Source organism: Miscanthus floridulus, chromosome 4 (genome assembly GCF_019320115.1).
Source record: "Miscanthus floridulus cultivar M001 chromosome 4, ASM1932011v1, whole genome shotgun sequence".
In the NCBI taxonomy this organism is placed as follows: domain Eukaryota; kingdom Viridiplantae; phylum Streptophyta; class Magnoliopsida; order Poales; family Poaceae; genus Miscanthus; species Miscanthus floridulus.
In genome coordinates this window covers 105,186,844-105,212,026 of record NC_089583.1, presented here as the reverse complement: position 1 = coordinate 105,212,026, position 25,183 = coordinate 105,186,844, and the positions used below count along the sequence as shown (strand labels likewise).

The 25,183-nt window shown below is 50.5% G+C and overlaps 1 protein-coding gene across 1 annotated transcript in view; it reads right to left on the bottom strand.

Moving 5' to 3' along the window:
* Window positions 1–5,318: 5,318 nt before the first annotated feature.
* LOC136552446 (cytochrome P450 716A1-like) overlaps window positions 5,319–25,183 on the bottom strand; it is a 30,954-nt gene continuing 11,089 nt past the window's right edge. The window contains exons 2-4 of the mRNA XM_066544018.1: window positions 16,950–17,767; window positions 6,247–6,334; window positions 5,319–6,150 (exon numbers count right to left, since the gene is read on the bottom strand). Of these exons, the coding sequence (XP_066400115.1) occupies window positions 5,624–6,150; window positions 6,247–6,334; window positions 16,950–17,767 (1,433 nt within the window). The 3' untranslated portion in view covers window positions 5,319–5,623. The remainder of the gene's footprint in view (window positions 6,151–6,246; window positions 6,335–16,949; window positions 17,768–25,183) is intronic.

Genomic DNA, 25,183 nt, shown 5'->3' with positions numbered 1-25,183 from the left:
GCAACAATAAGACCGTTCAGCAATACAAAGCAAATTCACCGATCCGCCATACCTTTTCTCTGCTCGGAGGCATTTTTTAGCTGCTCGGATTTGTGCTCCAGCTGCTCAGAAAGACTCATTAGCTGCTCAGAGACGCGTTCTAGTTGCTTAGAGCTACACCGCAACTGCTCGGACATGGTCGCCAGCTGCTTGGATAGGACACCCTTCTGGTATTCTAGATCCCACACGCTGGATTTGGCAAGATCACGCTCACGCTAGGCCCTCTGGATGTTTTTCTCCATAAGCTTCACCGTCTCCTTTAGTTTTTTGTTCTCCTCAGCGAGGGGCTCCATCCTCTTGATCAGCTGTCACCATTGTTTGACAGTTCATGCTATGCCCTACGAAAGCAGCAAGATTATGAAGAACTACAATCTCCGACGACACAGACAGACATTGTTGACGCAATACTAACCTTGAATTGCTTCATCGCCGTGGAAAGGGTGGACTCCAGCCTCCTAATTTCCTTGGTGGTGTCCTCCTCTTCCACCACCACAACTTCATCTCCCCGCTTGTGGAGGATCCGAACGGCTTGAGGTCGAGCTTCCTCATGCTCAATCTCTTCCACTTCGTCCTCCTTCATAGCCAGTGGCACCACCAGGGGGCTCGGTGGCCATCTAGCGTGTCCAACCACACCCACCAATGCCTCAGGGAGCATCGCCTGCTCCTCTAGCACCACCGTTTTCTCCACTCTAGACTCCAGCGTGGTGTCGGCAACTCCAGCATCTGCATTCAAAGACCCGGTGGCTCCTGCCGTTGCCACGAGCACCGCCATCGGCTCATCCACCGTCGATGCTAGCTGTTCTCCGCCACCAAGTTCATCAGCAGTAGCGGTTGACTCTTTTGTAGGCCGCCGAGCACCCAGGGACTCTCGGATGGGGTTTGTGTCGGCATTGCTTCCATGCTAGGACTAGCCCTAGCTGCTCGTTGGTCTAGACGATGGATTCAAATCCTCCATATGCCTCGCTCTACGTCAGACTAGCTCATCAATCGCCGCAAAGATAAGGATCTGACAACAAAATAAGTCCAAGGCAAGGATACTTACACGTTGGCCTCCCAATACACTTTTCTAAACTAGCGATGCCTACCCAAGCCCCCAGGCGTGGCCCTGGGGTCAACCCGCACGCCCTGAGGTTGAGGTCTTGCAGCCTCCGCTGTTGGCCTCTCTTTCACCTGCTGCTCGGAGACTCCTTTTGCCTGCTGCTCGGGGACTACCTCCCCTCCTTTCAATTGCACCTCCACACACGTGTTGCACAGAGGCGCTTCACTTCTCGGTGGAGGAGCCACTGGAGCCATCATCTGACCACTCGGACATCGCCGCACTCTATGTCTGAGTGGTCTGGTCACCACCAAGCGAGATGCCGCCCGACTTACGAGAAATAGCACCTGCCATCTTCCTCTTCTTCTAGGCCAGCTCATCTATCGTAGCCTTCTTCCCCTAGACTTTCTCTGACACCAAGGGGTACTCTTCGCCTGACCAGTGTCTGCGCCTCCGGACTCCGACAAGGCGCTGACGACACCCTCCTCAGGCTGAGTCGTTGGCCGAGCATCCACTGCCTTCGGCCAATCACTCTTCGAGACACCCGAGAAGTACGCCACTCGTTCCTGCGAATGGATCTTTCCACAAGTGAATTAGTTCATTGCTCGGCAACAGTATAGGATAAAAAAGGATCAGGAATAAACAATTGAGATGTTTACCTGAGGAGGTGGGTTCATGCAGTTGAAGGCTCTCATCTAGCCTTGCACGCTGAATGACACGTTAGGGGCGAATAGTTTAGCTGCTCGGCCTATCACATCATCGTTCGACAGCCTCTCCATCCTCTCCTCGGTGCCGTCAGTGTCCCCCTTGAAATCAAAGCCCATGTGGGTCCTCTACTTGCAGGGCTGGACGCGGCGCACTATGAAGCTCGTCGCCACCAGTTCGCTGTTCATCTTCACACCCTTTATTAGGCTAAGGAGCTCCCTCACCTGCTCCATGTCAGCACTACTCAGCTTCTTCGACTAGCTCCTCTAGTTCTCCGGAACATGGTCGACATCACAGCGGATGGCAGGATGACTCTGCTTCATGTAGAACCACCTGACGTTCCACTCCTTCAGCGAGGTGTTTAGTGGTACAGTGATGTAATCACCCACCATTTCGTCGTGGAGTTGAAGATACACGCCGCCGACCACTCTTGAACCTCCACTGCCCTTCTTCTTCAGCCAGAACAGGTGATGGAAGAGGTTGAATTGGAGAAGAACTCTGAGGTACGCCTCACAGAAATGTATAAAGATAGAGATGTGCAAAATATTGTTTGGGTGGAGGTTGCACAGACTAACTCTCTAGAACTCCAATAGATCTGTCAAGAAAGGATGAATGGGAAATCCTAACCCGCGCCATAAAAAATCTTCAAAGACTACAGCTTCATCGATATGAGGCATTGGGTAAGGCTCACCGTTGGCTGGCCGCCATCCGGCAGTGACACGGTCCGGGAGAACGTCCGCCTCCACCATCCTATTGATCTCCGCCTCTCCCATGAGTGACGACACCCACTCATTGTCACGACTTGCTCCAGTGGTTGCCTTCTTTGGGTTTCCAACTCCCCTCTTTGGTGCCATCTCTCAGACCTGGTTTGGGATTGGCGGCAGAAGCGCGTATGAATCTGGAAGTACGAGGGTCGATGAGGAAGATGAAGATGCAAAGTGGCTAATGTGGGAGCATGGAGTGCGACGACGCAGTTATAAAACACTCCCCCACCTTTCACATTCGAGGGTTTTTGGGAAACTGCTCTACGATTTGTGCCTCTCTGAATTCTTTGAAACAACGTGGTGGGCCGTTACCAGGGCTTTCGCGCAACTGCAGCCCGTCACGCCCACTTTTTCGCCACAATTTGTTACTGCTCACCGAATATTCGTCGACTTTTTCGCAATCCATTAAGGCTTAGTAACTCCTACTGTACAACTGTTACTCTAGTTTTTTTGTCCATGATTTGTTTTCTCCAAGATTTCCACTTGTGGCTCAGGGACTGCGTCATCAATATGACTTGGTTCCTCACCGCACTGGGGATTTTCTTCTGTTGACTGTTGTTTCTGACCCTGGCACCACGTGACCATGTCACCTACTGTTAGGCTCGAGGACTAAGTGGGCACACTTCACCTAGCGGTGAATGTGCTTTTCTTGTTTCAGGGCTACGCCCGGGGAATGGCTGCCTGCTCGGCTGGTTTTCTGCTTTTCTTCTACTTTTGACCCTGGCACCACGTGACTACGTCACCTACTGTCAGGCTCGGGGACTAAGTGGGCATACTTCACCTTGCGGTGAGTGTGTTTGCTGTAATCTAGAAGACTCCATGCCTCCTAAAGTTGAAGAAGACTATCTTCCTTTCTCGTGGTCGAACTCTAAGTGGGCACACTTAGTCCACTTTGAGGAAATTTTTGATTTTGGACCTGAGCTCCTTACATCCTTATGGCAAGCCTTACTTGGGATACACTGCTCGGCGATAGTTCACACTGCTCAGCGACGGTTTACAACTGCTCAGTGATGGTTCACAACTGCTCGACAACTCATCACGGTGGTCGGACCATGAGTTTGACTGCTCGGCTTTGTTCGCATCTGCTCGGACAAGCTCAAGACGACGTTGCACAACGAATACAAGGCGCTCGGGGACTAGCTGTGGGGGGGGGGTATGACCCCGGATACCCATGGCAGACCACATGGGCTGCGCCCCCAGGGGCGGCCCAACCTACAAGACGAAGCCTTGAGGGGCACGGCGTTGCTCGGCGTGTCCCGCAAGACAACAGGAAGATATCCTGAAGATACTACGAGATCTGTTAGGATACGTATGATCCCATGATTCCTATAATCTGTTATTACTTTCCGGTTATCTTCTAGATCTAACTGACTTGTAACCCTGCCCCCAAACTATATAAGGCAGGCAGGGTCCCCCTCCAAACACACGCAATATCATACGATAGCCAGTACAACCCAACAGACCACAGGAGTTGGGTATTACGTCGTGCTGATGACCCGAACTTGTCTAACTTGTGTGTCTCTGTTGCATTCTTATTCTCGATTACACGCATCTCTGCCGATCAATCTACATTCATGGGATACCCCTCAGAGGACTGCCGATGATATTCTGTCGACACATTGATTGTCGACATATGGGTTAATTTCATTTGTTCATATTTCCCTATTCGCTTGAACTTAACATCCCGGCTTATTAGTCATGGTACAATGTTTTTCTCTCACATCAAAACAGCTTTAGCCAGCTTATCAGCTGCCGAAACCATCAGCCGAACACAACATAAGCCGGGCTGATAAGTTCAAGTGAAGAGGGAAATATGGGCAGAGTGGAAGTGGCACTGTGTTGAAATGATGGATTGGTTCTATTGGGAAATATAATGTTGATATTGTCTCACCTTCATTGAAAGTCTTTCATAATTCATTGTTTGATTCTTCAGTTATATTGTAAAACCTCCTCACCTCATGGTGGTCAATGGTTTGATTATGGTGCATTAGTTATACATAGAATTCAAAATGAGTAATATTATATTTTTTATTGGCTATAAAATAAACTGTCTCAAGCAACACTTGTATGTAGAAGCAGATGCTACGCATTTGGATATATTGCCCCACGCTTCCTATAGTGCAGGTGCCTGAAAACATAGAACCAAATGCAACTGACAACTGAAGTAGATGAACGAAGGAAGAAGAAGCTCCAAGGCATCTGGTTTAGATCCAATGAATGAGAATCATTGCCTGATTAGATGCAAAATTTCAGGCACCTTACATATAGTAGGGCCCATATTGCCCATATGATGGAGTCCTTAACACTGAACTGATTTTGAGGTCAGTATCTCCCAGAGCATCGACTCTTTCTATAGAAGTATGCATGCGGCCAGTTGTAACTTGTGAAATCTATAAGGCAGGTGAATTTGTTTTTGAACATTGTACCGCATGTTGTATGGTGGTGTTGGGGCCGACAATTGTGGTTCATGACTGCATGTTGTGGACTCTGAGGTTGCGGTGTTGGTATGTCCTATTCAGAATTTGTAAAACAACGAACTTTTTGGCAAGGTTGGCAACGGCGCGATTCCATTCCAACGGAGATGTTTTTGTCACTGCTGGCTTCGAGGGAGAGGAAGAAGCAAGGTAGACCGTCGGTGATGGTGGGCGCATGGGTATGAAGATAAGGCGACAACGATGTCGAGGGTGTTCGGCTGATAGTTTCTGCGGCTGATAAGCCAGCTGATGCTATTTTGTTGTGAGAGAAAAACACTAAGCAGGGCGGATGGTGGAGACGTGGAGTGTTGGATGGGCGTTATCAGGGTTGTGGGATGGGAGGAGAAATACAGGTCGAGAAGCCTATTTGTGTGTGCCAGCAGTTTTCTGTTAAAACGAGTTCCACCGATACATGTCTCATCAAAACCCTTTTTTTAATGCAAAACTAAAGAAAAGCTTGCTTCCAGTAAAAACTAGAATTTTTTTTACGTTTTTACTTAACAAAAAACCAACCCGACATTCTAAAGCTATTTTGGGACCTATATACACAGGTGACGTGAACCGCGAACATCTTGGTTGGAATCAAGGCACTGAGCTCCACGCGTTCAAAGTCCGCACGCGCTCTTGCTTGGAGTTGGAGAAGCCATGTCTCTGCTCTCGAGCTCGATGGGTAGCCCGTTCTGCGGCGACGGCATGGGGTCCGTTACGAATGTGTTGTCCTTGTCCTCGCAGCAGAGCCTCCACCTGAAGAGCCTCAGCAGGTGGTGCATGGTCACCAGCGTCTCCACCCTGGCGAACTCGATCCCGGCGCACAGCCTCTGCCCGCCGCCGAACGCCACGAACGAGTAGGGCGGCGCCTGGCTCTCGAACCGGGACGGCTGGAACTTGTCCGGGTCCGGGAAGATGCTGGGGTCCATGTGCGTCACGCTTGACGCCCAGAACATCTGCCACCCCTTGGGGATGCAGTAGCCGTCGAACTCGATGTCCTCCAGCGCTCGCCAGAAGCTGCCGAAGATGGGAGGGATCATCCGCAGCGTCTCCAGGGCCACGCGCCATGTGAACCTCATGCCGTGCAGGTCCTCCCATGTCAGCGCCTCGCCGTCGGCCTTGTTCTTGGCGATCTCGTCGTGCTCTGCATGCATGAGACATCCATCCATGGTCACGAGCATTTGATTTGTTTATTATAGGCCATAGAATAGATAGCTGTGGGTTCTTTCTTGACGATTACCTTGAACCATGGCGGCGTGGGTTGCGGGATCGCCCGCGAGGTGGCGGATCATGGAGGTCATGAGCACGTGTAGAATTGAGAAGATCAACTGGACAGCTTTCATTGATCGTATACATTTATAGAGTGCAATGGTCTTTGGCCATGACCACACACGCACTACACACGGGAGAGGATGAGCGCACAAGCCGGACGTGTGGGCGCCGTGAAGACCCGGCGCGCGCATGCGCGCGGCCGAGCGCGCTCTGCGGAGGCCGTTGGCAAGGCGAGTGCACGAGGTGGCGTCGGGAGCGCTGGACGTTGGCGACGCAAGAGACCCGGGCCTGCTCTAGCCGTTGGAGGCGTTCATCCGCTGACACCCCCCCTCAGTCTTGACGTCGCCGTTCGTGACGGAGAGACTGTCTCGGAAGTCGAAGAAGAGCGCTGAAGGGAGCCCTTTGGTGAACACGTCCGCTAGCTGCCGCGCACTGGGAACATGTGTGACATGGAGCTCGCCGACGGCCACCTTCTCCTTGACGAAGTGGATTTCCAGCTCTATGTGCTTGGTTCGCCGGTGGTGGACTGGATTCCGGGACATGTACACCGAAGAAATATTGTCGCAGAACGCAACCGTCGCTGAGGTCACCGTGTAGAGCAGCTCGCCCAGTAGCTGTCGAAGCCACAAACATTCAGAGACGGCATTGGCGATGGCGCGGTACTCCGCCTCGGCACTCGACCTCGACACCGTGGTTTGGCGCTTGGACGACCACCATATGAGGGATGAGCCGAGGAATACGCAGAAGCCGGACGTCGAACGGCGTGTGTCCGGGCAGCCGGTCCAGTCCGCGTCCGAGTAGGCGGAGATCGTTGGCGACGTGATGGCGCGGAGCTAGACGCCGAGGGAGGTGGTGCCTTTGACATACTGTAGTATGCGCTTCAGCATCGTCAAGTGCACATCCCGCGGAGCGTGAATGTGGAGGCACACCTGCTGCACGGCGTACGCAATGTCCGGTCACGTGATTGTCAGGTACTAGAGCGCGCCGGCGATACTCCTGTAGGTGGTGGCATCGTCGAGGAGCGTGCCATCAGTGGCTGACGCTTTGGCCTTCGTTTCGGCGGGCGTAGCGACTGGTTTACAGTTAGCCATGCCCGCTCGCTCGAGAAGCTCCTCTGCGTACTGTGCCTGCGAAAGGAAGAAGCCGGTGGTGTTCCGACGAACGCTGATGTCGAGGAAGTGGTGGACCGGCCCCATATCCTTCACGGCAAAGACGTCGTGTAGGCGCTTGACAATATGTCGAAGAAGATCAGTCGTGGAGGCGGACAGAATCATGTCGTCGACGTAGAGTAATAGGTACGCTGTGGCGCCGTTCTTGTGGTAGACGATTAGGGATGTGTCGGCTCTTGACTGTACAAAGCCGAGGGAGGTGACATGCTCAACAAAACGGTCGAACCACACCCTTGGAGCTTGGCGAAGGCCGTAGAGCGAACGGGACAGGAGGCAGACATCGGTCGGCCGGTCTAGATTAACGAAGCCGCTGGGTTGCTGGCTGTAGACACGTTCACGCAGGTTGCCGTGCAGGAACGCGTTAGACACGTCCAGCTGATGAGCCAACCATCCCTTGCTGGCGATGAGCGTGAGGATGGTTCGTATCGTTGCCGGCTTGATCACCGGCGAGAAGGTTTCCCCAAAGTCGATGCTGGGTTGTTGATTGAACCCCCGAACAACCCACCAAGCCTTGTATCGCGCCAGTGTGCCGTCCGGGTTTAGTTTGTGCTTGAACACCCACTTTCCGGTGATGACCCGTGCTCCCGGTGGTCGCGGCACGAGTGACCACTTCTTGTTCGCCTGCAACGCATCAAACTCAGCCTTCATCACAGCGTACCAGTTGGGGTCCTTGACGGCGGAGCGGACGCTGCGAGGAATCGGTGAGATGATCCCCGTGGCGGCCAGAGCATACTTCGGATTTGGCTTGTAAATTCCAGCACGAGCATGGGTGACCATCGGATGGCCGGTTGGCGCATTAGTGGATGACGTCGCAGCTGGTGGAGGTTGCGGCGAGGTAGGACTCGACAGCGTCGGAGAGGGGTGGTCGATTGATGCGGTGGCGGGCGACATCGCGGTTGTCATGGCCGAGGACGCCGCGGAGCGTGACGACGACGTTGACGATGACGTCGGCGAGTGGTGGATGTGGCGTGCTGTTCGGCGTCATTGTGGATGAGGCATCAGGTCCGCAACCAGTCGCACAGGTGCAGACGGGTGAGGCGGCGGTGGCCGCGGTGCGTCGTCGTCGTCGTGATCGCAGGGCCCGACGGACGCAGTGCGCTGGCGCGGCGAGGAGGGTACAGTGGCGTCGTGAGCGATGTCGTTTTCGCGGAACAGGAAGACATTCTCGTCGAAGGTGACGTGCCACGACGTGATGACGCGGCCAGTGGCGATGTTGTAGCACCGGTATCCTCGGTGGTCCGCTGGGTACCCGATGAAAACGCACGGCGTCGACCGCGCGGCAAGCTTGTGAGGTGATGTCATGATCAGGTTGGGAAAGCATTAGCAGCCGAACACCCTGAGCTCGGCGTACGTCGGTGGTACACCGAAGAGGAGAGAGTAGGGCATCATGGTTCCAGTAGCACGACATGGTCGCCTGTTGATCAAGTACACCGCCGTGGCAAGGGCCTCCACCCAGAATAGCAATGGAGCTGCACTGTGTATGAGTAAGGTGCGCAAACAATCGTTAATGGTACGAAGAACTCTCTCGGCTTTCCTGTTCTATTGCGATGTGTACAAGCAAGAGAGGCGCAGCTGTATGCCGTGGGAGGAGAGGAGCAGGCGCATGACAGTGGAGTCGTACTCCCGGCCATTGTCTGTCTAGAAGGCAAGAATGGGTAGTCGGAACTGAGTGTGAACGTATGAAATGAATGCTTTTATCATGTGAAAAACATCAGATTTGTTGCGAAGAGGCACTATCCACAGATAGTGAGTAAAGTTGTCGGGTACCATAAAAAGGGGTCCCCTAAGCGAAAACCGAAAAAACCGCTTAGACCCTGTCAAACTCAAAGCCAACAGACAACCATTGGCTAACCCCCGGCCTTGACCGAGGCCACTGACTCTCCGCCTCGCTCGAGGCCTCGCACGAAAGGCCTCAGATGGCCTGACGATTGTCCGTCTCTCTCGAGGCCTCGCACATAAGGCCTCGGACGAGTAACCAATTCTTCGTTTCGCTCGGGGCCTCACACGTAAGGCCTCGGATGAGTAACCAATTCTCCGTCTCGCTCGAGGCCTCGCACGTAAGGCCTTGGACGAGTTGCGATTCTCTGCCTCGCTCAAGGCTGGCTCGGCAATAACCCCGTCGCCTCTGCCTCGACTGATCTCCCCGACAGAGCATCGCGTCTAATTAATGCGACCAACCACTCCCGCGACATCAGCCGGGCGACGGCTCGACACTGTAGAGCGGCCGACGGGACGGGAAGTCGCATCAACACCATATCGTCTAGGACAGGACAGGGCAGGGGTTACCGGCCGCTGTGCTCGGTACCGTGCCCATGACCGACGCCCGCACTACACTGTGCTACCTAACCCCTTCTCTAGGAACAACACGGCGTGGGGAGTCAAGTCTGGGTCACTATAGCCTCAGAATCAGTGTACAGGACCAACTGCTGCTTCCAAGCCTCGGCAATCCACTTCAGGGTCTCGACAACCTTAGGATTCGCGCCCGCCGAGCCCCCCACGATGGCTCGGCCTCAGCACCAACTAAGCCTCGGCTCTTTACGCGTCAACACACAGCGACCGACACGTCGTCCACCATGCCCTGCGTCAAGCTATCACTGGAGCTCCCACGTCGCATAGGATCGGGTGTGACAGGCGCGTTGCTCCAGCACATTAAGGATAGGACCACTTCGTCAACCATGCCGCCGTAGTGACAGGCTATAGGGCTCGGACATACCACCTCTGTTCGCATGACGCTACGTAGCAACCCCATGTATCACCCCTGTCCCCCCTTCAACTATAAAAGGGAGAGACCGGGGCCATTTCTAGGGACAGGAGGACAGACCTACTCTCATGCTCACACACACTCAGGCATAGACGAACTCACTCACACACAAGCGACACTCTGTAACACGCTCGCTTCCCCATTGCCTGAGATCAACATCTCAATCAACTCACACCGCTCCACGCAGAGACCTAGGACTCGCTCCCTCTCTCGCCCTGCTTGTAACCCCCTACTACAAGCACTTTGGTGTAAGGAATACAAGATCGATCTCTCAGACTGGACATAGGGCACCTATTACCTAAACCAGTATAAACCTTGTGTCTCTTTGCATCACCATCCAGGATTAGGGGCACGCAGCACATTTTCACTAGTTGGTTGAGGGCCACCGGTCCAAAACACCGACAGTTGGCGTGCCAGGTAGGGGAACTACTGCGTGTCATCTTTGTCATCCCGACAAGTTTCGGATGGTAGACCCCGTGCGACCACTGCGTCTCGACACGATAATCTGGTTCAGGAGCCTAGAGTTCATGTCTCTAGGACATGAGTACGATATGGTACTCCTCTCACCCAGAGTCCTGCTGACCGTCAATGACATCATGCCCCAGCAGCCTAGGCGCAAGCGGCGCCCAGGCCGCCGCTCTCATCACGCTCGCCAGGCACGGCATGGGCGGGACCACCCCGACACCGCGCAATCTCAGGGCAATGCGCCGTGCTCCACCGGTATCCCATGCCCAGCTGTTGGCACAAGGTCCTTGGTTGGGGACCTGTCTAGCCTGAGCATGGACAAGGGAAAGACACCGGTGGTGTGCGGCGATGCCCGTCATCAGGCTCTGCCCCGCCACCTCCTGAGGAGTCGACTTCGGTGGAACAAAGCCTAGCGATGGCACCATCCCCGTACTATAGCGTCTCCACAGATACGTCGGACCAACCCCAAGGATTCACCTCAATGACAACAGCGCCGGCCATGAGTGCGGTGGAGAATGCGACTACGGTGGTAAGCCTCTCTCCCTCTCTTTCTCGCCCTTCTCCCTTCTTCTCCCCAGCGCTCTCTGTTCCTAGCAACGGCTCGAGGGCAGCAAAAGCAAAGGCAGGCAAGGTAAGGAGGAGAGGGGCGAGACTCATCACGTATTTATGTGGGAAGGGGGCAAAATGGGCGAACGACGAAATCGGGGAAGTTTCCCTCAGATCTGGCACAGTTAATCTAGATCTGATTTAACCACCCACGTACCCACCTTTTCCTTATTAATCGCGTGAACAATTATGTCCCATCCCTTGACATAGCATTGCGTCTGACCGCAGCAGCAGTAGGCGCCATTCTGCCTCCCCAAGAAAACCGCCTCAAAAGGCGCACCTACCATTGTCAGCCGACGGGAGGGGAATATCCCCCACCCGATTCCTTTCAGGCGAAGGAACTGGGCACCGAGCCCGTTACGATCTAGGGGTTCGAAGGATGGGCCCCCAAAGGTTTTGACAGCTGCCCTAGGGCAACAGAGTCAGGGACAACTATGGGCAAGCCCGTACATGGCTGAGGCCTGAGCAAGCGATCGCTTAGGATGCCCTAAGTCGTGTCCGAGACCGGCAGGGAGGTCTTCGAATGGGATCCCACCGTAGGGAGGCATCGAGCCCCTAGGGCCCATCGAACGGCTCTAGGACCCACTAGAGAAGCCCTCTGGTACTTTTAGAGTGCGTCTCTGGACCGCTAGCCGACCCCTATCGAATAGGGCATGGGCTTCCACTCAGACTTACCCGATAACAGCTCACCGAAAGTATCACCGCTTGCGCCCATCGAGGGTAGCCTTGCATATTCCACCCCTCCTTCCGAACGAAAAGGATGCGTGAGGGTCGCACAAAAAGCCAAGGGAACTCCTGATCGCCCTCTCGCTCCATGCAGAGGCTCAGGGGCTCTTCCTGCAACCTTGCCGAGACCCAGCGACCTAGGCTCGCACCCGAGGGCTCAGCAAACAACCCCTCCTTCTGAATGAAAAGGATGCGCAAGGGTCGCACAAAAAGCCAGGGGAACTCCTAACCGCCCTCTCGCTCCGTGTAGAGGCTAGGGGGCTCTTCCTGCAACCTTGTCGAGACCCAGCGACCCAAGCTCGCACCCAAGGTCTCGGCAAACAACTCCTCCTTCCAAATGAAAAGGATGCGCGAGGGTCGCACAAAAAGCCAAGGGAACTCCTGACCGCCCTCTCGCTCTGTGCAGAGGCTAGGGGGCTCTTCCTGCAACCTTGTCGAGACCCAACGACCTAGGCTCGCACTCGAGGGCTCGGCAAACAACCCCTCCTTCTGAACGAAAAGGATGCGCGAGGGTCGCACAAAAAGCCAGGGGAACTCCTGACCGCCCTCTCGCTCCGTGTAGAGGCTCGGGGGCTTTTCCTACACCTAGGACGAAGGCAAGCAACCCAAACTCGTAGGGAAGAACGCGATAAAGGACACTGAGCCCATTACGGTCTAGGGGTTCGTAGGCTGGGCCCCCAAAGGTTTCGACAGCCGCCCCAGGATGAACAGAGTCAGGGATGACTATGAGCAAACCCGTATGTGGCCGAGGCCCAAGCAAGCGAACGCTTGGGATGCCCTAAGTCATGTTCGAGACCGACAGAGAGGTCTCCAAATGGGATCCCACCGTAGAGAGGCATCGAGCCACCAGGGCCCATCGAACGACCTTGGGACCCACTAGAGAAGCCCTCTGGTACTTTTGGAGTGTGTCTCTGGACCGCTAGCCGACCCCTATTGAATGGGACATGGGCCTCCACTCAGACTTACCCGATAACAGCTCACTAGAGGTGTCATTGCTCGTGCCCACCGAGGGTAGCCTGGCATCCTACTCCCCTCCTTCCAAACAAAAAGGATGCGTGAGGGCTGCACAAAAAAGACAGGGAAACTCCTGATCGACCTCTTGCTCCGCGCAGAGGCTCGGGGGCTCTTCCTACGACCAAGCCGAGGCTCAGCGACCCAAACTCGCACTCATGGGCTCGGCAAACGCAATGTAACCCCTCACACGACATAAGAAAACCCCCTAGAGGAATAAATCCACTCCTCCAGGGCCTCAGGGGCTACACCCGGTGGGTGCGCTCGCGTGCACCCACCGAGGCCTCGACTACGAAACACCATCCCACTAGGAGCTGCCGTGAGCCGAGTCTCATCAAAACCTTAGGGAGAGCGCTCACACTCTTCCTGAGGCTCGGGGGCTACTGTTGGGTACCATAAAAAGGGGTCCCCTAAGTGAAAACCAAAAAAACCGCTTAGACCCTATCAAAATCAAAGCCAACAGACAACCATTGGCTAACCCCCGGCCTTGACCGAGGCCACCGACTCTCCGCCTCACTCGAGGCCTCGCACGAAAGGCCTCGGACGGCCTGACGATTCTCCGTCTCGCTCGGGGCCTCACACGTAAGGCCTCGGATGAGTAACCAATTCTCCATCTCGCTCGGGGCCTCGCACGTAAGGCCTCGGACGAGTAACCAATTCTTCGTCTTGCTCGAGGCCTTGCATGTAAGGCCTCGGACGAGTTGTTGATTCTTCACCTCGCTCGAGGCCGGCTCGGCAATAACCCCGTCGCCTCTGCCTCGATCGATGTCCTTGACAGTGCGTCACATCTAATTAATACGACCAACCACTCCCATGACATCAGCCAGGCGATGGCTCGACACTGTAGAGCGGCCGACGGGACGGGAAGTCGCATCAACACCATACTGTCCAGGACAGGACAGGGCAGGGGTTACCAGCCGCTATGCTCGGTACTGTGCCCACGACCAGCGCCCGCACTACACTGTGCTACCTAACCCCTACTCCAAGAACAACGTGGCATGGGGAGTCAAGTCCAGGTCACTATAGCCTCGGAATCAGTGTACAGGACCAACTGCTCCCTCCAAGCCTCGGTAATCCACTTCAGGGTCTCAACAACCTCAGGGATTCGTGCCCGCCGAGCCCCCCATGATGGCTCGACCTCAGCACCAACTGAGCCTCAGCTCTTTACGCGTCAACACACAGCGATCGGCACATCGCCCGCCATGCCCTGCGTCAAGCTTTCACTGGAGCTCCCACGTCGCACAGGATCGGGTGTGACCGGCGCGTTGCTCTAGCACATTAAGGATAGGACCACTCTGTCAACCATGCCGCCACAGTGACAGGCTATAGGGCTCGGACATACCACCTCTATTCGCACGATGCTACATAGCAACCCCATGTATCACCCCTGTCCCCCTTCAACTATAAAAGGGAGAGACCTGGGCCATTTCTAGGGATGGGAGGACAGTCCTATTCTCATGCTCACACACACTCAGGCGTAGATGAACTCACTTGCACACAAGCGACACTCTGTAACATGCTCGCTTCCCCGTTGCCTGAGATCAACATCGCAAGCAACTCACACTGCTCCACGCAGAGACCTAGAACTCACTCCCTCTCTCGCCCTGCTTGTAACCCCTTACTACAAGCACTTTGGTGCAAGGAATACAAGATCAATCTCTCAGACTGGACGTAGGGCACCTATTGCCTAAACCAGTATAAACCTTGTGTCTCTTTGCATCACCATCCGGGATTAGGGGCATGCAGTATGTTTTCACTAGTTAGTTGAGGGCCCACCGGTCCAAAACACCAACAAAAGTCATCTAGAAAAACAACATAATATTTGTAGCCAGAGTGACTAAGTATTGGTGAGGTCCAAACATCCGAATGAACAATTTGGAAAGGAAAGAACAACTTTGTTTCTGAATCAGAAAAAGGTAAATGATGATGCTTGCCCAAATGACAAGACGAACATGAGTGGTCATCATCTTTATTACATTGGAAAGAAAAATTGTGTAAAATTTGGGAAGTAACTGGGTGACCAGGGTGTCCCAGCCGCTGATGCGACAAGGATGATGCCAAAGTTGTAGCGAGGGCTTGATGGTGTGGGTGGCGAAGAGGGTAGAGATCGCCGCTGCTCTCACATCGGAGCATCTCCGCCGTGGTAGCTAGATCCTTGATGGAAAAACCAGTTGGGTCAAATTCAATTGAAACATTGTTATCACGAGTGAGACGACAAACGGAAATCAAATTTTTGATAAGTGAGGGAGAAAAAAGAACATCGTTTAAATGAAGGGGAGCAATGGCAGTAGGAATGAATGTTTGTGCCCGATGGGTGACTGGCATCTGGGCACCATTGCCTACTGTGATCATAGATGAAGAAGGTTGAAGAACCGAGCGGGGAAAGTTACCAGGAGAAGATGACATGTGTGATGTCGCGCCGGTGTCGAAGTACCAATCGGACGCGCTCTGGGGTTGGTGAGGGACGCTGGTGGAGTGGAGCGCCGCGTAGAGGGCAGTAGTGTTGAAGGTGTTGGAGGCGGCGCCTGGCGCGTTCTGTTGCTGATGAGCGGCCATCATTGCGTGTTGAGGCTGGAACGGCGGGTGAGGTCCCAAGATGCCGGCGCCGGGGGCCTGGAAGGGCCTGGGCCAGGCCTGCACCATGCCCTGCCAGGGGTTGTAACTCGCGGCCCAAGGTGCGGCTGGGTTGTTGGCACTGGTGCCGCCACGCGACGCCCCACCGCCATTGCCGCGTCCACGGCGCCGATCGCCGCGGTTGTTGGAGCGGTAGCCGCCACCATTATTGCGACAGTTGTTGTCACGGGGTGCCGCGGAGTCGGAGGAGCCATCATTGGAGCCAGTGGACATGCCATGGTTGCCGGAGTTGGAGGAGCCGCCCGAACGGTCAACGTGGGACGCGGCAAGAGCCTACGTCGCCTCTGTGTTGTTGTCGTGTTGAACGCTGAGCTCCTCCAGAAGAAGGAAGGAGCAGGTGCTCATGAAGGTGTGGGGTGGATACTTGGTAGTGATCACTGGCTTGATGTAGCGGTACCGCGGGTTGAGCCCGCGAAGGAGGGTGAGGACTTGGCTTGGTTCGGAGACCGGATGCCCGATGTTGCAGAGTTGATCAGCAAGACGCTTCAGCTTGGTGCAATAGTCATTGATGGACATGTCACCTTGCTGGAGAGTGCGCAGCTCCGCCTCGAGGTACACCGCGTGCTAGAGTTCGTTGTCCTAGAAGAGGCCTGCGATGGCATGCCAAAGCGAGAAGGCGTTGGCACGGTCGTCACGGCGTATGATGTCAAAGACACCTTTGGACACCATGGCGAGGATCCAGTTGACGACGCAGGAGTCGACCATGCGCCACTCACCATCGCGATCTGCAGAAGTGGTTGGAGAACGAACATGGCTAAAGAGGCCAAATTTGCCGAGCGCGGAATCGAAGAAGCACCTCCACTGCCCGTAGTTGCCCTCTTCCAGATCGAGGATGACAGGGACATGATGGCGGATGGAGATGCCCTGAATGGCGAAGGCTTGGGCAGGGGCGATGAACTCGTCGTCAGAGGAGGCATTGGAGGAGGAAGCCATGGGAGGAGATGGTGGAGCGGAAGGTGAGGCAAAGGGATTCACTAGGATCGAAGAGGAGGCTGATACCTTGTAGAATTGAGAAGATCAACTAGACAGCTTTCATTGATTGTGTACCATGTACATTTATAGAGTACAATGGCCTTTGGCCATGACCACACACGCACTACACATGGGAGAGGATGAGCGCACAAGCCGGACGTGTGGGCGCCATGAAGACCCGGCGCACGTGTGCGCACGGCCGAGCACGCTCTGCGGAGGCCGTTGGCGAGGTGAGTGCGCGAGGTGGCGTTAGGAGCGCTAGACATTGGCGATGCAAGAGACCCGGGCCTGCTCTAGCCATTGGAGGCGTTCATCCACTAACAGCACAAACGACGTGTCGTGGCCAGCGATAAGGACGACCATGGCATTATCCACGATCTCCTCGTCCGTCAGCAGCCGCTCGCCCCCGCTGCTGCCGCCGTCCTTGGTGCGCAGGCTGGTGAGGCAGTTCTCGAGGTCGTCCGTGGGCGATGCCTCGCCGCGCTCTAGCCTGGCCCTCTTCTCCGTGAGCATCGCCTCGAGCACCCGCCGCGCCCGCGCGCTCGCCCTGAGGCTCTTGCGGAACGTCGTGAAGGGCAGGTCTAGCGGCACGGACCACATCCCCTCTAGCATGTCAGCAAACCCTACGGTGAGCCACTCCTTGACGGCGCCACGCTCCAGGCCGAAGAGCAGCGTCGCGCTGATGTCAAACGTGGGCAGCTTCATCAGCGGTAGCACGGCGATGGTGCGATGCCCCACCCATCGCACGTCCAGGTGCCGCGCCACCTCATCGTCGATCGTGCCCACGTACCGCCGCAGCATGTCAGGCTTGAGGAACTGCATCATGGCGCCACGGACGTGGCGGTAGTCATCGCCGACGAGCTCAAGGATGTTGCGGCGACCCAGGATGAGCAGTAGGCACCGGGGCTGCTTCGGTGCCAGCACGTCGCTCGCGAACACGAGCTTGTTCACGGCAGGGCCCGTCACGAACACCGTCGGGGCACCGAACAACAACAGCTTCGAAACGAGGCCATACCGGTTGACACGGTCATGCAGCCACCGCTCGCCGGTGTTGCTCTGCATCGCGCGCAGCATGCCCAGGCTCTGCCCGATCATCGGCAGGCCCAGTGAGCCTAGGGGCAGGTTGGCCGGCAATGTCTTCTTGTCGGTGTTAGAATTTATACGGATAAAATTCCCTAAGTTCATATAAAGAAATGATAATAAATCTTAAAGGTCTAATATATGTGTTTTAATGGGCTTTATTGTTTAAGTTTATGAGTAAAGGTGAAGGTTGCAACGTCAATTAATATCATATTGCTAGTTGATGTGGAGGTAGGGAGTTTTTCTCCCCCCCTCTCTCTCTCTATATATATATATATATACACCAATTCTCTTGGGAAAAGACATAACAACAATAGAACTATCATCGAAAGTTCCTAGTTTGGAAAATTCTAAGATAGTCAATTAGTGATTTTCACTTCTCACTACTGCGTTGCCTTCTAAGTTTCCTCGTCCCGACCCACTGCGCGTACGGAGAGTTGGGAGAGCAGGCCTCCGGAACCGCCATCTGCATCTGTGACATCTGCTCGGGTGTGTGGGCGATCAGATTTTTGGGGAGCGTCTTTGTGACTGCTCGCTTCTTCCTGGTGAATATTGACGTCTTTTTCATCTTCCTCGGATCGTCTACTTCCTGGTGGACGTTCGAGGGACTGCACTGCGTACATCTTTCTGCACTGACTGTGGTCCATGACTTCAAGCAACTCGCCATGAGTGGGACTGGAGCCACCGGTGCTTTGAGTATGGGTCCCTCCGCATGATACATCTCTATTCTCAAATTGGTTAAATTCAACCTTATTTTTGCTATGATCAGTATATTGTTTATGAACATATTTGCTACTAATCTAAGGATTAGTAAAATCATACACGTGCACATATTTGTCATCACAAATTTATTATTATTTTTCTAGATTAATTTTAACATGAAAATGCCTAAATTTCTAACAATCCAAAAACCTGATATTAGGTAATTTTCTGTTAGTGGTTTTGCTGCTGCTTTGAAGCCAAATGATTTTGATGGAACACATTACAAGACATGGCTTGCTAAGATGGTACTGTGGCTTACTGCTATAAACTGTTATCATGCCGCACAGGAGAAACCTGAACAATTTACTCCTAAAAAAGAGGAAAAGTTCAAGGTAGTCGATAACCTTTTTTGAGACGTCGTGATTAGTGCACTTCATAGCAAGTATGAGGACTGCTACCTTCGTTACACGTCAAGCAAGGAATTATGGCATGCACTTGATGCTAAGTTTGGTGTTTCTAATGCCGATAGCGAGTTGTACCTCATGGAGCAGTTGTTTGACTACAAGATGGTTGACAACCATTTTGTGGTTGAACAAGCTCATGAGATACATGCACTGGCTAAGGAACTTGAACAGTTCCCATGTGTGTTGTCCAACAAGTTTGTGGCCAGCGGTATAATCGCTAAGCTGCCACCTTCTTAGAGGGATTTTGCTACCTCTCTAAAACACAAGAGACAAGTGTTTAGTGTGGCTGAGTTTATTGGGCCTCTTGATGTTGAGGAGAGGGCGAGAGCAAAAAAAAACACGTGGGAAAGGCATTGAGTCTTCTAGTGCCAATATGGTGTAGAAGAAAAATTCAAATGCATCTTGTAATAAGAAAAAGACGAACAAGCAAGAGAACTATTCGAAGCCTCAACAAACAACCACTTTAAGAAGAAAAAGAACAACAAAGATAGTGGTTGCTTTGTTTACGAGAGTAATGAGTATTGGGCAAGTTCATGTCCAGACAACAAATTTAAGTAAAAGAAGAAATCTACAAATATAGTTGTTAGCGAGGCTGAAGGAGGAACATCTGGGTATGGTAATTTTTTACCTACTATTCTTTTAGTTTGTCACTCGCCTGAGTGGTGGATGGACACTAGGACTAATATTCATGTGTGTGCTGATGCCTCTTTGTTTTCATCTTATCAGGTTGGCAGGACTGGAGCCTTGCTGATGGGGAACAGGTCCCATGCGCGTGTTCTTGGTGTTGGTACGGTCATTCTGAAGTTCACTTCGGGAAAGACGGTGCTGCTGAAGAACGTGCAACATGTCCCCTCTATCAAAAAGAATCTAGTTAGCGACTCTCAATATTGTCGAGATGTCTATAAAATTGTCTTCAAGTCCAAAAAATGTGTATTGTCAAAGTATGAAACTTTTGTTGGTAAAGGTTATGATTACGAAGGTTTGTTCCACTTATCCTTGCATGATGATGTGTGTAATAAGATTGTGGACAACGCTATTATCCCTAATGAGTCAAATATTTAGCATTCACATCTTTGTCTGTTAATTTTGGTTGTCTATCGTGGCTTGTAAATCTGAATTTACTCCAAAAAATTAATTTGGTCAAAGGTTCTAAGTGCCATGTGTGTGTGCAATCTAAGCAACCTCGTAAGCCTCACAAGGCTACGGAGGCGAGGAACTTGGCGCCGTTAGAACTAGTCCATTCCGATCTATGCGAGATGAATGGTGAATTGACTAAAGGTGGCAAAAGATATTTCATGACTTTTATAGATGATTGTACTAGATTTTGCTATGTGTACCTATTAAAAACAAAAGATGAAGCATTGCATTACTTTAAGATCTATAAAGCTGAAGTAGAAAATCAACTTGGGAGGAAAGTTAAACGGTTAATGTCTGATCGTGGTGGAGAATACTTTTCATGTGAATTTTTTGATTTTTGTGTAGAACATGAAATTATTCATGAGAGGACACCGTCATATTCACCATAGTCCAATGGGATTACCAAAAGAAAGACCTAACTCTAACTGAGTTGGTTAACGCCATGTTGTAGACAACGGGTCTATCTAAGGAATGGTGGGGTGAGGCAATTTTGACAGCATGTCATGTCCTGAATAGAGTTCCAACAAAGAATAAAGAAATCACACCATTTGAGAAATGGGAAAAGAAAAGATTAAATCTCTCATATTTGTGCACTTGGGGTTGTTTGGCCAAAGTGAATGTGCCAATTAACAAAAAGCGCAAATTTGGACCTAACACTGTTGATTATGGTTTCCTTGGTTATGCTATTCACAACGTTGGATATAGATTCTTAATTATAAATTCTGGGGTAACTGATATGCATGTTGGTACTATCATAGGGTCCAGAGACGCTATATTTTTTGAAAGTGATTTTCCCATGAAAAATACGCCTAGCGCGTCTAGTCATAAACCTATAATTCCCCATGAGCAATATATTTCGATAGAACATTCTAAGGAACCTAATATGCATAATCCTAAGGAGGATGATATTGTAGTCACTCAAAAGAGTAAGAGACAATGGACTACAAAGTCTTTTGGTGATGACTATATTGTGTACCTTGTGGATGACATACTAAGAACCATTGAAGAGGCATATTTCTCTTCTGATGCTGACTTATGGAAGGAAGCAGTACGAAGTGAGATGGATTCAATTATGTCTAATGGAACTTAGAAAATTATTAAGTGTCCTTATGGATGTAAATCAATAGGATGCAAATGGGTGTTCAAGAAAAAACTTAGGCCTGATGGTACAATGTAGAGGTACAAGGCAAGGCTTGTGGCAAAGGGTTATACCCAGAAACAAGGTAAAGATTTCTTCGATACTTATTCACCTGTTGTTCGATTGACCACAATTTGAGTGTTACTTTTTCTAGCTGCCTCTCATGGTCTTATCATTCATCAGATGGATGTAAATATGGCTTTCCTAAACGGAGAGTTAGAGGAGGAGATCTATATGGATTACCTAGATAGATTTGTAGCAAATGGTCAAGAGGTTATGGTGTGTAAGTTATTGAAGTCCTTATATGGCCTGAAACAAGCTCTAAAGCAGTGACATGAGAAGTTTGATAGAAGTTGGACATACACCAACTTTATTGTAAATGAAGCTAACACATGTGTATACTATCGGTATGGTGAGAGCGAAGGAGTGATCTTGTGTTTATATGTTGATGACATAGTGATCTTTGAAACCAGCCTTAATGTGATTAATAATTTTGAGATGAAAGACTTGGGAGGAGCTAATATTATTCTTAATGTCAAGCTATTAAGAGAAGACAATGGTGGGGTTACACTTTTACAATCCCATCGCTTTGGGTTTAGTGACTGTCAACCTGTCCCTATGCCTTATGACCCTAGTGTGCTATTAAGGAAAAATCAAAGAATAGCAAGGGATCAATTGAGATACTCCTAAATTATTGGTTCGCTTATGTATCTGGCTAGCGCTACAAGGCCTGATATCTTGTTTGCTGTGAGCAAACTAAGCCGGTTTGTGTCAAATCTAGGAGATAATCATTGGCGTGCTCTTGAGAGAGTACTGCATTATCTCAAAGATACTATGAGCTATGGCATTCACTATACCGGGTATCTGAAGGTATTAGAGGGTTTCTATGATGCTAACTAGATATCTGATGCTGATGAGCTTTATGCCACAAGCAAATATGTGTTCTTGCTTGGAGGTGGCACTATTTCCTAGAAGTCTTGTAAGCATACTATTTTAACGAAGTCAACTATGGAAGCAGAACTTACAGCATTAGACACCGCTGGCGCTGAGGCCGAGTGGCTTTGTGAACTCTTTATGGATTTACTAGTTGTAGAGAAATCTATATTGGCTATTTCTATAAATTGTGACAACCAAACTGTGATAACTAAGGTAAACAGTTCTAAGGATAACATGAAGTCCACAAGGCATGCTGAGCAAAGATTAAAATCTATCAGAAAATTGAAAAACTCTAGAGTGATAGCGTTGGACTATGTCGACACATCTAAAAATCTGGTAGATTAATTCACTAAGGGACTTTCACGTAATGTGATAGATAGTGCATCAAGTGAAATGGGCTTGAGACCCACAAGAAGTCTATCATGGTGGTGACCTGTTCTATGTGATCGGAGATCCTATGAAGTAGGATGGTAAAACAAGCCTGTGGTAGACTGAGGAAAGACCCTTAACTTGGCCCATGTTAGATGCACGTCTTTCCTTTGCTATAAGGCAGGTTGATTTTTACCTTAATGTGTTCCAAGTGGCATGCTGAAGCAAAGATGTTGTCCTATTGAACATCTTTTGAGGAATACACCTATATTAGTTCGACTACTAGTCATAGTCTATGAGATTTGGGTGATCTCTAGATACTCATGAAAGGTTGTTTACACCAAAATTTAGAAAGAAGAACATGGAAACTTGAAGCTTCCAAGATTGTGTCATCAAGGAATCGATTGCTTAAGGATCGATATTAGCTGATTCAGATGCGGTACTGGGATCGACTCTCTTCGGATAACATCAGCAGATAACATCAATAAGCCATGGTTGACATCGGGAAAAACATGTCGGACTCCACAAAAAGGGAAGGATTAGGGTCTGTTTACACTAGAATTTGGAAGAAGGGTTGCAAGAACTCGAAAGCTCCCAAGATTATATCATCAAGGAATTGATTGCATAAAGGTCAGTATCAGCTGATTCAAATACAACACTAGAATCGGCTCTCTTCAGATAGCACCAGCAAATAACTATGATAGCTATAATCGGCGCTAGGAAAAACATGTTGGACTCTACACAAAGAGAAAGATTTCTCTTAGGCCAAAAATTATAAATGAGTCATGCTTAAGTAGGATTCGTGTTTAGGCCCCGGGTATAAATATTGGACCCCAACTATTGTAAAAACATACAATCAATCAAATACAAGTTACTTACTTTTTCGGCTCTGGTCACCCCTTAGGAGTAGGATTAGAGTAAATCTCGATGAGTTCTTTAGCGAGCAGGGCTGCATCGGTCCGGCCGACCTTTGGCTTGTCTGTAAGTATCGTCATGGCTTATATTTTCATTCGTATGGCTGCATTGATCCGGTTGACCTCCATTGCGAATCTGGTATAAGCAGTTATCGATTCTTGTCTAGTTCAAGTACGGCTGCATCGATCCAGTCGACCTCCACTGCTCGAACTAGATTAAGGTCAAGTTATTGGCTCTATCTAAGGGCGGCGTCCTTCGGATAGATTCATTAAGTTACCGATATTGCTTATTGCTTTCATTATTTATTTAATTATAGCAATATCACTTTGCCTGATTGGGATTGATCTAGATCGGCCTTATATCATATTTTACCCATCGTTTGTTAATTTAAACTGATCTGATCCACACCTTAAACTGATCTTGATCATGCATAGCATGCGATTAAGGCATGTCTGGTCTTGAATAGATCTATTGGCTAACGAAAACTGTTCCATGGCCCATTATCCCAGCCTATGTGATTCTGCCTCACACCCCACTATTAGCATCATAGAGTGGAGATCGTTATTTGGTAGATCTATCCCTGATAGGGCATGACCTTAATTGTGCGCTATGCCTGAATCGACTGTTTAGCCAATATCGAGTGTTTTCAGATATGCAGTTCATGCCATGAGACCATTGAAGTAAGGGTATGTTGAAAGATATGTTAGCCCCATGATCTTATTATTGTATTATGGCCTGCATGATTCTGCCTCATGCCCTACTGATATTAGTAATAAGTTAGGGTCATCGAATGTATTGTTGTTTCTACGGCCTGCATGATTCTGCCTCATGCCCCACTGGTCATAGCAATAGATGAGATCTAATATGTTCATTTGATCTATCTCTATTAAATGGTTAAATGATGATAGGCTGAATTTTTATATAAAAAGGGATTCGGTTACTTGCAGTCATTGACTTAGCATAAACTGATTAGTGTTGACATCCTACTGTCATTGACTAATATTTGTCTAAATAACGATATTCATCCTGAATGATAACCAATTTTTTTCTTCCATAATTATATGAGCTTTAACTGATTTATTCTTATGAGTATGCTGGAATCGGCTATTTAGTCAATCTCCTTCTATATCGGCTCTCAGAGCCGCATATTCGGGACTGTCTGACAACACCAGCATGTTCTGCCTTAAATTACTGATTAGCTTTCTCTCCTTGTCAATTGCAGGGTCAAATTGACTAGCACATCTCGGGAGGAGTGCGTAGGATCAATAATCCCTGTGTTAAAGCTAGGCGGATCTCTAGCTCCATCGAGTAAACCCTTCTGGCTTGCTCGTGTGCCCGGCACGAGATGAATTTTCATGCCGACACATATTCTGGCATGCCCGGTGGGACCCCACAATCATCATGGTGGCTCACAATAATAATGACATTCTTATGGTACCTTATGAAGACCTACCTGATAGAGATAAAGATGACATCAGCAAAGCTATAGAAGAATTTTAGAACAAGTGTTTATTGTCCTACACCAAAACACGTGACAACACAATTATTTAGAAATATTCACTACCAAGAGTTCTGTTGCATGGGCAGATAGATGCAGATGAGACTGAAGACAGGCGTTTCTTCATGGAAGCTATAAACAAATCTATTCATGATGCCATATCAAACCATAATGAAAATTTCTTGAACACATTCCACAACACTATGAAGGAGGTATTTCATGGGTTTCCAGTTGATCAGGTTGGGCCAGCTTATTACAACATTCCACATCTGTTGACTTAGGGAACTAATCAAGCCAGTACTAGCTATCAAGAAGCAGCACC